This window comes from Homalodisca vitripennis, chromosome 3 (genome assembly GCF_021130785.1).
Source record: "Homalodisca vitripennis isolate AUS2020 chromosome 3, UT_GWSS_2.1, whole genome shotgun sequence".
NCBI lineage: Eukaryota > Metazoa > Arthropoda > Insecta > Hemiptera > Cicadellidae > Homalodisca > Homalodisca vitripennis.
The window spans coordinates 138,635,263-138,650,147 of NC_060209.1; the positions used below are offsets into that span (position 1 = coordinate 138,635,263).

Consider the following 14,885-nt stretch of genomic DNA (forward strand, 5'->3'; position numbering starts at 1 on the left):
GGACAAGAGAGGCCTCTCACGATTAGGATTAGGGACGATCAGATAAAGATATGGGCTTCTCACTTTCTCACACAGCTGGATGCTGTCGTGCTCGAGATTTTAGAAATTTAAATCTCATCTGCTCCAAAGTAACGTTAAGTAGGTCCACTCGGTGTTTGGCTGGAATAAAGTTTGAATTTTAAAGTCGTAGCCCTTTGAGATATATTTTTAACGTCCCACTAGGAACTGCGGATATTTAAAGTAGAAACTTTAAGCAATTTTTTAATTAGGCCCAAAAAACCGGTAGAAATAAAATTTGTCAATTTTTTTACATAATGTGCATTAATGACATAGGTTCAAAGATTGACAATTTATTAATAATTTATGAGTCAGGAAATCTGCAATTACTAAAGAAATATATTTCAAGAAAGTGACGTGTTTTCAACAAAGCTTTTGTTAACAAAATTTATGTTTTTAAATACAAAATATGTGAATCCTTCCAGCCATTTTTAATATACGAGCACATACTGTACAGTATAATTTAATATCACAACACTTTTTTAGGTCTGGTTATAACATGCCCCTAAATTCTACTTAATATAACTAGAACTGTTCAGGAAATGGTAAATGTTTTCATACTGTTCCTATGATTCACAAAGGAAATAAAAAAATCTCTTCTAAGGAAGTTTTAAAGATAATTCGCAGAAAAGTTTTAGTTTTCAAGTAAACGAGTCACACATATGACTATTTTCACATGGATACGACGAAACATACCAAACTTTCTTAAAAGTAAAATTTTAATTATGATATAAATAAAACATAATCGAAACAACATATTAATAGCATGACTTCTTAAAAAAACTGATTCACATATATAAATGAATTAAATACGATTCCAACAAACAACATTCCTCACATCCAAGAGTCATTTTATAATAGCTTTCAGGTTTCTGACTCCTAGTCAGATTATATAGTTTTAAAATTAGACAGTCTGGTATAGCAATAAAGATAGTAGAATGTAATAGATCAAAGGTATTCACAACAAAATTGGCTACTTTGAAAACCCTTTATTATATTACTGTAATATATTTGTAATTATTCGACATAAATATGTCACTTTGCTCAAAAATTAAACATATTTCAACAGTTGTTATCAAATTAATGATATAATTCAATAAAGCAGATGTTATATTATGATCGCTATAACACACGAGGTTGCGGAGATTTACTGTAGAAGCTTTGATGATTGTAATAAACTGAAACAGGTACGCTCTGGTGTATAGCGTGTTAATGCGTACTTTGGTTATCTACGATAGTATTATACTTGTTATTTAAAGAACTATCTGAATAAAAGTATTAGTAAATAAAGGTTAAGAAAAGGTGAAGGCAAATAGACAGCTGTTTGTAACCCGTGTTATACACATGTAAATCTCGCGAATAAACTGTTATTTAACAGACGGTCTAAGTTTATGGAGGCATAATCAAAGCCGATATAAAACTATCGTAGATGAAATATTACATGTTATATGTAAATTCTAATATAGTCAGAGATTTGGATTATAGCGTTTCATATGTTAAGCCAAACATTGATAACCACTTGACATTACATCCTGAGGTCCTGAGGTGCTATTATCCATTACAATTTTCAAAAATAAATCTATTATAAGCAAACTAAGTTGTGAATACAGTTTTCAGAAGTAGATGTTTATTCAAGTTTTGATCCAAATTATTAATCTAGTAAAATTTACAATCTAAACAGAAATGGTGTGGGTAAGTAAAATATTTTTTAGCGTACCAAGAATATTACACTCCTTGTAAATATTTTTTTCTTTACTAGATTACTGTCACAAACCACTCCTGTAGCACTTAGCCAACGTTTTGACGTATTTATATTTCAATTAATATGGATTAACCTTCTTCTGACATCTATTTATCAAATGTACTTAGTCCCCTTTAACTAAACTTACGAAAATAAAAGGCCTTGCCTAAACCAGGGTTTTGGATTGAGAAGACAACTTGTCAGCTATGAAAGATAACAATAACACAATTTTACTGAACAAAAAAAGTCAGTTAAAACAAATAAGAATCCGCTACTTTTCTTGGATGAGTTTTACCGAAGCTTATCACACGAAGCGCTGTCCGATTTCAGTCTGCCTCTCCGCACGATATCTCGAGAACAAACTAAATTACAGATTTGAGATTTTGCTTGAAGCTTCATTTCTGTTTAGACGACACCGAGTTAAAAGAAGGCGGGGAATCAATTCATGGGATTTGGATGAGCGGTAAAGAACATTTATACGTCTTACATTTTTGGTCTTATGGGTAACCATGATCGAAACTAGAAAATTTCATATATAAATTTCAAAATAAATTTTTGGATTATTCGAGTACAATAGTACGATATTTCAACATGTAACACATGTAGCATATCTATTCTAAAGATATATTTGTAAATAATTTATAACGAAATTTTTCATAAAATTTAATTTGCATATAGAGAACAATAGTTTTTATAATGGTACATGACTATCCATCACGTTTCTATGGAGCGTCATTGATGAAGTCTAACACTCAGTACGCTGATATAGTTTTGTTGTCTACTTGGGGGATGTAAAAATGTACTTTCTGTTTGATTGTACGTCTACCTGCCTTTTCGTATGAAATCTCGAGAATGAAACAAGCTTTAGACTTAAAAATTTTACATGCAGCCTTAGCGAACTCTGTTCCGCGACACGTGGCACACGTGTACACCTTATAGTTTAATGCGCAGCAAGGCAATGAACAATGCAGTTAGACGAGCGTTTAGTGTTATCTTAATTCTCCCTCGTTTACTAGCAGCTTGGTGTCAGTGGAATATGTGATTACGAACAGAAACCCTCAAAAACGGTATAATAATGGCAACTCCAAAGTTCATCTCCCCTTATCAATCCGGTAAACCGACTCAGATTTTTAGTTAAATTCGTTTTATAAACGTTATTCGTCGGCTCTGATATTCTGAGATAATATGCGTGTTAAATCTATAAATTATTATCTACAATACGTTATTATTTGGTTATTATCATAAAATATTAGTTCTACTAATTTTATGTTCATTTTCAACACATTTGCTCAAGTAAAACAAGTAGCAGGTATTAAAAACTTCTTTACGCGCCGTTCTCTCTTGTGCTCATTGTCGTTGATTTATAATACTTTTTTAAATTGTGGATCTAGAAATTAAAATTAACATAAGTATAGATTATTAAATAATCATGTAAATATATTAGTCCATTGAATAATATATAGAGCAAGTAGAATACTGTAAATGCCCATTTCCATAACAGTTAGGAATAAGTATACAACCAGTCTGCTAGCAGGATGCGTGATACTACACCAACGATGCAAACTGTTAAAACTTGGAAATAATCATCAAGCAGGTTTAAATATTTGCATGCATATAGATACATTTCTACCCCCTCTCACCGTAGAAACTGGAAGTTTACAGAGAACGGAATTTTTCCTGTATGTAGATTTTATCGTTTAAGACTAAGTGAGTTTACTGTAACAAATCGTAGTAGTTTCATAACAGTAAAAGTAACCAGTTAATATCCGGCTTTAGTGAAACGGACCTTGAGCTTCCTTTATGAGAACAATGTTAAACTTAATGCACTTGTACAACCTTATTTCTTTCTCGTATTGTTGTGTGATATGTATAATTTAAAAGACATGATTAATACGTATACAAATGATTTTTAGGATTTTTTTCAAAATTTTATTTGTTATTGTTCAAACGATGAACTACAAAACAGTTTGAGGATTTTTCTAAACAAGTTATCAAAATATCGAAATAAAATAATTTATTGTTTACAATTGTATCATAAATATAATACAACGAGTTTAAGAAAATCCGCTATTAAATAATGAGGATAGTTGGCTTTTAAACAACAATATCAGTGTCATTATGTGACTGTACTGCTAGTGACGACAATCAGCTGTTTTCATTTTAGCCGCTTTAATCAGCTAATTATAAAGTTATATTGTTGGATTGTGACCATAACATTCTTACCTATTGCAGGATTTAGGTTCTTTCGATCATAACCTATGGAAATAGGAAAATAAAGAAACAAAAGATGTGTAATCAACGTTTGGATGAAATAAATTTTGTTCTAAAACGCCCTTTTGAAAAACTTCTGGAGACAGAAAAAGCATTTCCGAATTGGAATACAGTCCCAAATAAGAACAGCTACATATAGAAATGTGAAATTGTTACACTTTGTACATGAGTTATAGGTTCAAGTGATGACATGTTTCTTGATAATAATGACTTATGGAATTTATATTTTTAATTATTGTTTATGAAAATTAACCTTTTTCAATAAAATTGTTCTTGAAAAAATGTCATCTATTTCGTTAAATAAATAATGACATTTACTACATATGTGAATAAAAAAAACACATGCGTCTGTGTCTTTCTTTCGTGTACATACTGTAAACTATCTAATACTTTTCTTAAACAGTTTTTCTTTGATCCTGATTATAAAATGCTCTACATTCTGCTTCAAATAGTGCCTATTATTCCTGTTAATGATAAAATATTGTATATGTTTCCTGTCTTAAAAAAGTTATTTTGAAGTTCTAACCAAAATATTGTTTATGAATAAAAAAGCCAAAACCTATTTCACTACCCAAGACACCTCAGTTTAGTTCCATAGTTTAGATGTATTAGAAGTCCTGATAGATGACAAAAATACGGAAAATTAAAAAATGCGGGTTCTGTATGGGGTAAGGTAGTGGTTTAGTGTGATGACTGCGTGAATTAAAAAACGTCATCATGGGTATCAGCGTCTTTCCTATCATCACTTTTATCTCGTATTGTTACATGTACGCCAGACCACATGTTGCGTAACAGGCTTCACTAAGTTTTCAGTCTGTGTGGGTTATCTAAGCGACAACTGGCGTGATATGGTTCATCCTGTTGTCCGAACAGCTGCCTTGACCTCACTACCAGCGAAGAGAAACATAGACGCATAGATCTCTTTAATTGAAGTAGGTGTTAATTCAAAGTTTCAAGTCGGTTTTGTAGCTAAGCTTTCTGACTAATTAATTGGCAGTTGACGTGAAGATAAATGCAACATCACCGAACAAGATCTTGTCTATGTAGACATGAATTTTCTCCTAATTTAGGTTATAACTTTCTACATACACAATTAATTTCACAGATATATCCTGTGGAAAACAAATATACAGGTATACGGACTAAAAATAAAATGTCGTCAGCCCAGTGAGTGATAAAATGTTATGCAGAGTTTCAAATCTATAGTTAAATTCATTTTATAGATATCTATATTTACATTTTTAGTGCCAGTTTAAAAAATTAAAATTCATCTTCGAGAATGCTACCGTAGGATGACAGGCCTATTGCAGCCGTTTGGCAGTGTTCCAATAAAGACATTGCTAAAATTACAAATTTTGAGATATTTTTCTGATTTTTTAATAGTGAGTGTAACAATAAATTTCCTCTATAAGGATTTTATAAACAAGTCTCACTTTGAAATGCAATGTATTTCTAGAATACAAGTATTTATTTACAGTGTATAGTTTTGCCAGTTTTCACATGATACGAGTGAAATAACAATTTGAAAAATATATTCCACTATAAAACATAATACCAACTGAAACTTAACTGATTACAACAATGTTTGATTCATATTTTAAAAATTGTAAAAGTTATGTAGTTTGTTTTCGAATCTATATTTTCCCTTTTTGTGTTGTTTTACACTAAATGTAAAACTAAACAGCTGATTAATCCTAAAAAATTGCTATACATGTCTTCTCTTGTAATTTGTTTCATTCTGATTGTTTATATACCAATACATTTATATTTCGTTAATGAACTATCGCGGCATAGATTTTTTCCTCACGAACGTCCGCATATAGGGACGTCAGTATTTTTCGGCAGTTTTCGAAACGTCCTTTTATATGGACGTTGGCAATAAAATTTTATGCAAAATTGTATGTTCGAATCTCAATTGATTTCCAGATACTGTGTGGATAGACAGACAGAATTTAGTTTTTCAGCCCCTTCAATGATAGGCTCCTTTTTCGATCAGCCTATACTTTCCACATATGTTTCCGTTTACATGGCAATGTAAAATAATAGCTAATACCTAAAACTCTATCTTACCACATACGCAGCATGAAGCAAACATCAGTTATGTAAATGTAAACAAGCAAGTCTTCATGCGGTCAAATTATGTCTTAGGTAATGTTAGATAATATACAATATTACCAAGGCTTAAATCAGATACAAAACCAAAGTCCACAATCGAAACTGTGTCTAACTCCGGACGTTCCCGAATGATTGTCGATGATTCAAGCCAGTAAACCTTGTCCTTTCCTCATGACTCACATCAATTTTGTGGCCCACGAAATATGCAACCTTCTTTTTGTTGCCGACGAACAAACTCTTTGTTAGCGATACCAGCAATACCTTTGTACAGTCTATAGCTTCCTGAGTGAAGGTACAGTTTGTCTATCCCTAATTAATTGTTTTCCTGTTTAAGATGCAAATGAAAACTTTACATTTGTTTACTTGCTTAGAATGTAGGCATCCGTTTTATATTTGCATTGAACGCGAGAGAGGGGCGGTAAATCAGACGGCAATAGCTGCGATTATAACGTTACGAACAGTCCTGTGAAGCTTCCTACACGACATCACAGCAGGGTGGCACAGCGTGCAGTGGATTGTGCGGGAAACAACCATAGTAAAAACTGTGTCAACACTACTGTGTAGGCTTGTCATCTGGAGCTGTGGAGTGACACGTTCTCCATAACTAACGTTAGATAAGGTATGTTCCAATTCGAGTTGATAGATGAACAAAGTACGGTAAGTTATTAAGCTTTAGTAGCGGTCTTGAATCGGCTTCATCCTGCCTAATCTACCTAGTAAGAATAATGAATTATAAATTAAAAGTTAAATGAATACCTCCTTGATTGGTATGTCTTTGATGACTAACATGAAAGGATGACATGTAATTTTGACACTTTTTCAGCTCGCACAAAGACGCAAATGCCTACGGCGATCCTATTAAGCAAGGAACGTGGACAATAAATTCTCCTCGGTGCGCCAAAATAAAGCATCAAAGCTGACTGGTTGGCGCGGCGGAGCGGCCTCCTCGATATCAAGGTCACCTAGTGATGCTCTGCCGTTTTTGTTACAGAAGGCAGTGGACAGCTATGCGCGTCTCGAGGAGCAACTCTGCCGCCGCCGCCGCCTCTCTGGTGAGTTACTGCTCTTCATGGTCTTTGATACGTTATGTTTTAGAAGTATAAAAAGTATTGACTTACTATCTCGTTCGGATTTTGGAAATAACGCTTCTCATTGAAAGTCATAAGCAAATCCAAAATGGCAATGTATAACCTCACGGAGGTTTTCAGAAAAAAGCTTAAAACATTTTATATTAAAAATGTTATAATATTTCTAATTACAAAAATATTATAAGAAAGAAGTTTGTAAAAATTTAATTACTGTGATTTAAAAGATATTTATTCCTGCTTTTGTAAATATTAGTTTCAAATATTTCCTCTGGCCAGTTTCAATTAAAGAACCTCTATTCATGGCATGACCGACAATAAAGTTTACTGATAAAATCAAGTTTCATTGTACATTTATTTTACTTGGTCCATATATGTAAAGTGATATGTAAGAATATCTGATGCGTAAAGAATTATTTAATCTTCGAAATGGAAAAGTTTTTCTATATTGTTTAATCTTCAGTTTTATTGTGTCACTAGAAAAAATTTGTTCTGAAATAAATAAAAAAAACATTGTATAATCATTATCAATTTGTAATTATATCAAACGGAAATAAATGTGGAAATAATTACTGTGTAATTTTATTACGGGAATCCACATACTTTTTAAACAAGGATGATACCTTGTATATAGATGTGTATAAAATAAATTACCTCTACTTAATTATTTTTAATAATCTTGCAAGCCATCTAATGTAGGGAAATGAACACTTACGAGAAAGGGGGAAATGTCTTATTTTAAATTTATCTATTGAAATGTAATTCACATATTTAGTTTTATTTTGGGAAAAGCGGTAACTTTAAAAGTTAAAACTACGTACTTAAAATAATGTGAACTAACAGCCCACGTGGATGCTGATGTTTTCAAACTAGAGCATTTAATAAAAGGTTCATTCTTTTACTATGAAGAAGGAAATAAACAACTAATGTGAAAGTGTTCAATCTGCGTATAAAGTATATTGATATCTACTGAAGATTGGTTGCGTAAACAAGGAGAAGCGATAGGGTAACGCCCTGCAGATTACTATAAGAATGATGGTTTGTTTCTTTCTCCATTTAGCCATATATATTTTTACCATAATCCATATTTTCCCACAAATGTGAAGTCTTCAAAATTAATGTCAAACACAAACGATGCATATAAACTAGCAATATCACGTTGTCATCTACAATTTCTGAATCTGAAAACCATTTTCAAATTAATTTTGTAATAGCTTAAATGTTAGTTAGGTGTACTGGAATCTGATGAGTAAATATTGTGGAATATTTACTAATTAGTTGGTTTGGTAATTTTATAATTTCGGAGTTACAGCCATTTTATAATTTGTTTCAAAGATCAGGAAAAAATAGAAAAAAATTCTATACTAGACGAGGAATTTAAAGTAAGAATTTCGGACAATTTGTAAACCATGAAAAAACGATTTACAAAAAATAAGGATGTGAATTTGTTGTCAGTACGTTTAAAAATTATTACTTCAGGCAATAACGTGTTTTAACGATTTATGATATGACAAATTATAGTTTCACTCTTTAATTAAATATAATTTGTGGAAATTACATGTTTTAAATTAAGTATTTCTTTTAAAAATTGCATTTTTATCTTCGATTAAGGTTATATAGCTCCTTTTATATACGCCATATAATGTTTTACTGATATTTTATATGTAAATAACGGTGACGATATAACTGATTGATAGTAAGTGTTATTATACTTTTATTTCACTCGTCTACACTTGATAAGTAGTATACACTTGATATGTGCACGTCACTAAAATATTAATTTAAAAAACGTAAATAATTCATATCTTAATCCTCAGCTGTTCATGTGGGTTGTCTGCTATAGATACGGTTATTCGTGGAACAATAAATATTTTCACACATTTTCAGATTGAAAAAGAAATATGCGTTTTGTTTAATAAGTGACTTATTTGTAATTAAATTATAGTTAACTTTAGAAAACATAATAAAAATGCGTTAAAAGATTATAAAACGCATTTTTTATTTGCTTCTAGATTTTAGACTAGTGCCAAAAACCCCAGTATGTAAAATTTGCGGAAACTCAATTTTGTGAGAGGAGCAAAAATGTTCGTGTTTAGATGCAAAAATAAAGGTAGGTAATGGTGAATATAATTTTAGTTAAAACCTACCCAAGAACACTTTCTTCGAAGGTTCCAATTGTGGACTACGAAATATTGTGACTCATGTATGTTTTTCAGAAACCACACGAACTATGAATTTTTTTAGTACAGTTCAGATTTGCACAGGACATGTTTGTGTGAGGCTTGTTTTATATGGATTCTTGAAAAATGTAACAGGGAAGAAAAGCTTGGAAGTCTTTGAGTGATGTTGGAAATAGACGAGTGTAATGCACAAAAACGAAAGTATCACAAATTGAGGTTGATAGAGGGAACCGGATATTAGGTTTAAATGAAACAATACCAAAGAGTCATAATTGAGTTGATGTATGCATAACTGATGTGTATTGTGAAACTAAATGAGATGTGACACCCTCATTACTATTGTATTATAGCACGTAAAGCCAGGAACAAACATAGTTACAGATATAAGGTTTTTTATTATTTACGAGTTTTTTCCTATTTATTGTTCCAATGGTTCATTATACTCTTTACAACTTTTGAGATTATTCTTACTTACTTCCTGTTATAACGGTTTTTCTGGTCATTTTGGTTCCTGTATTATTCAAGAAATTATCACTGTACTTATTAAATATTGTAATTTTAAACGTACGACTTTTGTTTAGTGTTTCAGGTAAGTCGATATCGTCACACGAATATAATATATAAATGAGTTTACTAATCAATATAAAAACCAGGACTGCTTATCGTACTTATAGCTAGTCAGCATTTCCAACTCCCTGAAACAGTCAACATACGAGTAGGACTATATACTATGTCTTTTTTAATGATAGACTCTTTTCTTTTTAATTTTTAAGGCTGTTTTATAGTTTTATTATTTCCTCCTTTACTTAAGAAATAAAACCAAGCTCAAATCTTATTTTTTTAACAAGTTTAATTATTTGTATAAAGGCAAAAACATGGATCGATTAAGTAATTTTTAAGACGTTTTTAGGAAAAAGCTAGCACAACGCTATGCATTAATAAACGTCGTAGTTACTTATTACCTAAAATTTGTTTTTAAGATTGCATATATTCTACTTGCAAGATTGTGATTATGATTACTTGTGTTTTACATGTTTTAATATACAAACGAAATTGTCTATTCAGAACTTTTAAAACGATACGAAGGTATTCTCAATTTAAAATATTATATTGCAGTCATACAAAACTTATTTATTTAATGTATATCCAAATGAAGTACTTTCGATTTAGTGGAATCGTAAATTTGTATGAATCCTGAAAGGTTAGATTTTTATTTTTAAGAACACTTGGCTACAACAAATTTTTAATATACAAATTTAACGTCCAAACCTTTATTTTAACTTATAAATAAAAGTTACATCCTATTCAGAGACATATAAAGTTGCACAATTATAACACCGCAACTTAAACCATTTCTAAGGTATGAGATACAGACAGACATATACAGACAGACGGTCAATCGCTGAACGAAAAATAGACCATATCGCTAGAGCAAATTCGTTGTTTATTTTCACCTATTTAACAAAATCCCAAAATATTATCATATATATATTATATTATAGAACACTCTTTATATTGTGGACAAACATTTTGTAGGTTCATTAGAATTAGAAAATTTTAAAAGTTTCTTTTAAATTAATGTTTATGAGGGATCTTGTTTACCTTTACATAGAAGTTTTGATTTTGCTCGCTCTTGGATTGAACCGGATTTGAAAGTTGATATGTAGATTTTGGTGATTGATTGGTTCAATCAATATGTGAACAAAGACCAAAGACAATGATGGGGCAAACGACCTTGTTACCATCACGTTTCTTGCCGCCAGTTACAGAGCTGTGATTACTGCAGTAGCAGGTAATCAGCGAGTGATTGTCTTTAACTCCTCTTGTAGAATATCCTTCATTCCTGGTCAGCTCTGTAAATAATGCTTTTTAATTGGGCTTTTCGAGGCCTGCACTTATAAGGAAACCGGTGCGGCACGTCACGTCGCGTTCGCCCGGACTGAGGGTTCCTGGTCCATCAGTCGAGGTAATCTAGCAGCCCTACAATCTGTAGAAGAGGCGCCTACCCGAGTGTGCGGGTATAAACTGTCTGCTCTTCTAAAATAATTAAAACTCAAGACAGCGTCACAAGGGGAATTTTAATAATGCAAATTAGGATTTTTTGCAGTAATATCCACTTTACCAGGTTGATATTGTGTGGTTTTTGGGACGCGGTAACACAATTTCATTTCTGGTTGTAATACCGCTGGCAGGAATTCTGAGGATTTGCATTAAGGAACAAACCATCCTCTCTTCCTACTTTTTTAGTCTCGGTATAAATTATCATTTGACATTGCGTTTTATTTTATGATAATTGATTTTTATATGATACTTTTTTGTATTATATGTATTACATAGTAATTGATATGTATATTAATTTTCAACCGATATTCCCATTGTTGTTTCATTATAAACCTTATAAATCATTATTAATAGATACTATCATTGAAAAATCTCTAAAATATTAAACCTCATCTATATAGTATGGATGGATCATATTAATCTGTGTATTCCCAAAACGAGATTATGCTACTACTCCAATTTAAATAGTAGAATTTCATTTATTCTACGTATTTTAAACATATATTTCAGAAATTCAAAATACTATCTTTTGTTTCCAGTTGACACCACGTCTAAATTTTGCGTCAAAATAATTCGAATTTTAAGATATTTCGACCTCGCTATGTCGAGCCATCTCCTAACACATATTTATCTTTAAACTTCAATGTTAGGTAACCTACAACACAAACATGGCACCTGCCACTTAAATCTAAGAGTTATGGTTATGAAACTCGTTCTGGATAACCATGAAAAGCCTATTTAAAATTATTTATGTATTTAAAGTTGGCATCAGTCAATAAGAGGCAGTAAATTATCATTTCAAAGTGAGTACAAATTGCTTGCGTCACTCTTTCATTCTATTGACTACTCATAGGTTGTATTGATATATTACAAATGTTGTTTTACTCATTATACAATGAAATCTAAAACCAAAAGTTTAGATTTCATGTCTCGATGTCACACTGTACTTGTAGAATACCACAGAGGACCTTGTTCCTGACGCCTCCCTCTAGCCACAGTGCGGTATTAGCTCGTGGAGACAGCTGATAGATTATACTATAGCAGGCAGCACGAAAATAGCCGATGGTGGCTGGTGACTCTGAATCCCCTCCCCCCCTCTAAAAACCGTATCCAATACTGTGGCCAGTTGTATAATATGGAAAATTACTGATCGCACCAAACACTTTGCTGTAATAATAAAAAAAGTCATCAGTTTGTTACGTTAAACATATATGTATAAGTTGGTTTCACTAATTTGTTTCGAAAGCAAACATGGAAATGAAGTAGATAGTTCGAGAATACAGCCAGGTCCTAGCGGGAACAGATTGTTGTTGTCAGCGATGTGGCTACATCGCCTCAAGTGTCATCCGACTGTTTTCGTGCGTTTAAAATATTTTCGAGAATACAATTCTTAAATTACTCACAAAGGAATTTTAACGCATGACCATAAATCATGGGATCCAGTAGGCTATTGCGTCCTTGCCTATTCATTAGGTAAGCAATTATTTTCATATCCATATTCGGTGTTGACGTGTTAAATTATTATTAAAAAATAAATTAGGAATAATTTTTATACAATTTACACCATTGGATATTGTTTTCAATGTTGCGATGAAATAAAGTTAACAGTTAAAAGCTACAGTGATCTTGCGTCGTTAGTAATCAATAAGGATATTACATATTTTCTATAATTCTGAAAATGGATAATTTTCTATTTATTTCCAAAACGTTTTAAGTATTTTAAATTAATAATTTTCAAAATTGTCCTATGGGAACACTTGTTTAAATTATTATTTTTAAACATCTTGCATTTTTAAGTAATACAATACCGGTACCGTGAATAATGAGTAAAACTGAATTTCTTTTGGTTGAAATCAAAGTAATAAAAGTACAAATTTATATTGAAATTGGTATTAAATGTCCACTTCAACTTTTTAGTGATGCTATGTTTGGAAATACATATATGTCTTTTATATATATAACATATACACAACATATTTCTTTTAGTTGCGGTTTGTACGTTTTAAAACTATGATTATATATATATATATGTATGTATAATATGTATAATAATTATATATATATTACATTATATTATATATATATATATATATATATATATATATATATATATATATATATATATATATATATACTTTTTGCGGAAATTTTACTTAATAATGCTGTGAGTCATTAACATTTGAAAGTTTATCTTGCTTTACGAAAAACCCTGTTTCACAATGGTAAGATTGGATATCATCAATCTCTACTCACAATTATTTTGTAGTACATTTTATGGGGTTTCCCCATCCTATCTCAGCTATTACGTGAATAAATATAGTTGCATAATATTTAACTGTAACTTTAAGGTATATAAAGTATTTGATGTCTCTTTTTGATGTCGCTGTGAATATTTATCAAATACGCTAAAAATATAATATGGTGTAGCATCTTTGATTCCGTTTCCAGAATTGATTGACTTTCTATCCTAATAAGAATCTTTCACTTTTTCAGTTAGATCCGCTGATATTATATTTTTGAACCAACTTCCTTTCTGGTTTAGATTGTCTCTTGGTATAATTTCCACAAAATTTATATCCAAATACAGAACTGAATTAAGCGGCTGGCAAACGTATTCTTCACAATATTGTCTAATGTTTTTTTTATATTCTAATTAGTATTTTAAACACCTAGATTCAATACTTTGCTGTAGTAAAAAGTAGTATTACTAAATTTTAAATTCATCTTCTGGCATTCATTTAGTGTGGCTAAGGAGACGTACATCGCGTTCAGTCAACACTTCAGATATTCACGAATTACCATTTCATTATAAGTTAAAATGGATAACACACAGCACAAAACAAAATGACACATAAAAAAATAAAAACTTTTACAAACTGAAAACATAACGTTCATTACGATGCGGTTATTACACGTCCAATATATAACTGTCATAAGACAAAAAAATAGTAATATTAATAACGTTCCAGCATTAGAAATGAACTGTAAATAAAGGTACTATTATGCTAAATTGCTTTTATAAAGTAAACCAATAAAACTTCTAGCAGCTCAGTTTAGCCCATTAATTGCTTTAAGTACGTGTTGATTACAAGACTTGTGACGCAATGAGTCTGCCTAGCTTACTGTGGGAACTAACCTACAAGCCATTACAAGTTTAAAGCTCTTAAAACTAAATTAATTGCCAAGGAAAGCCTTGTAGTAATGTTAATGGTTTATAGGTATTGGACTTGCACGTATATAACAGTGCATTAGTCTATTTACTTTTCTCAAGCTTCCGCAATATTTCCTTTATCAAGCTAGGCAAGATTCAGCTAGCACTGATTCATAAATATATGTATGTGAGTACAGGGTGTCAATTTAACTATGCCACCATCG

At 31.3% G+C, this 14,885-nt stretch overlaps 1 protein-coding gene across 2 annotated transcripts in view; it reads left to right on the plus strand.

Moving 5' to 3' along the window:
* LOC124357554 (GATA zinc finger domain-containing protein 14-like) overlaps window positions 1–14,885 on the plus strand; it is a 103,234-nt gene that overhangs the window by 55,965 nt on the left and 32,384 nt on the right. The window contains exon 3 of one of the 2 annotated variants that reach the window (XM_046809460.1): window positions 7,176–7,236. In XM_046809460.1, the coding sequence (XP_046665416.1) occupies window positions 7,192–7,236 (45 nt within the window). In that variant the 5' untranslated portion in view covers window positions 7,176–7,191. The remainder of the gene's footprint in view (window positions 1–7,175; window positions 7,237–14,885) is intronic. The other variant, XM_046809463.1, reaches the window with a different exon arrangement.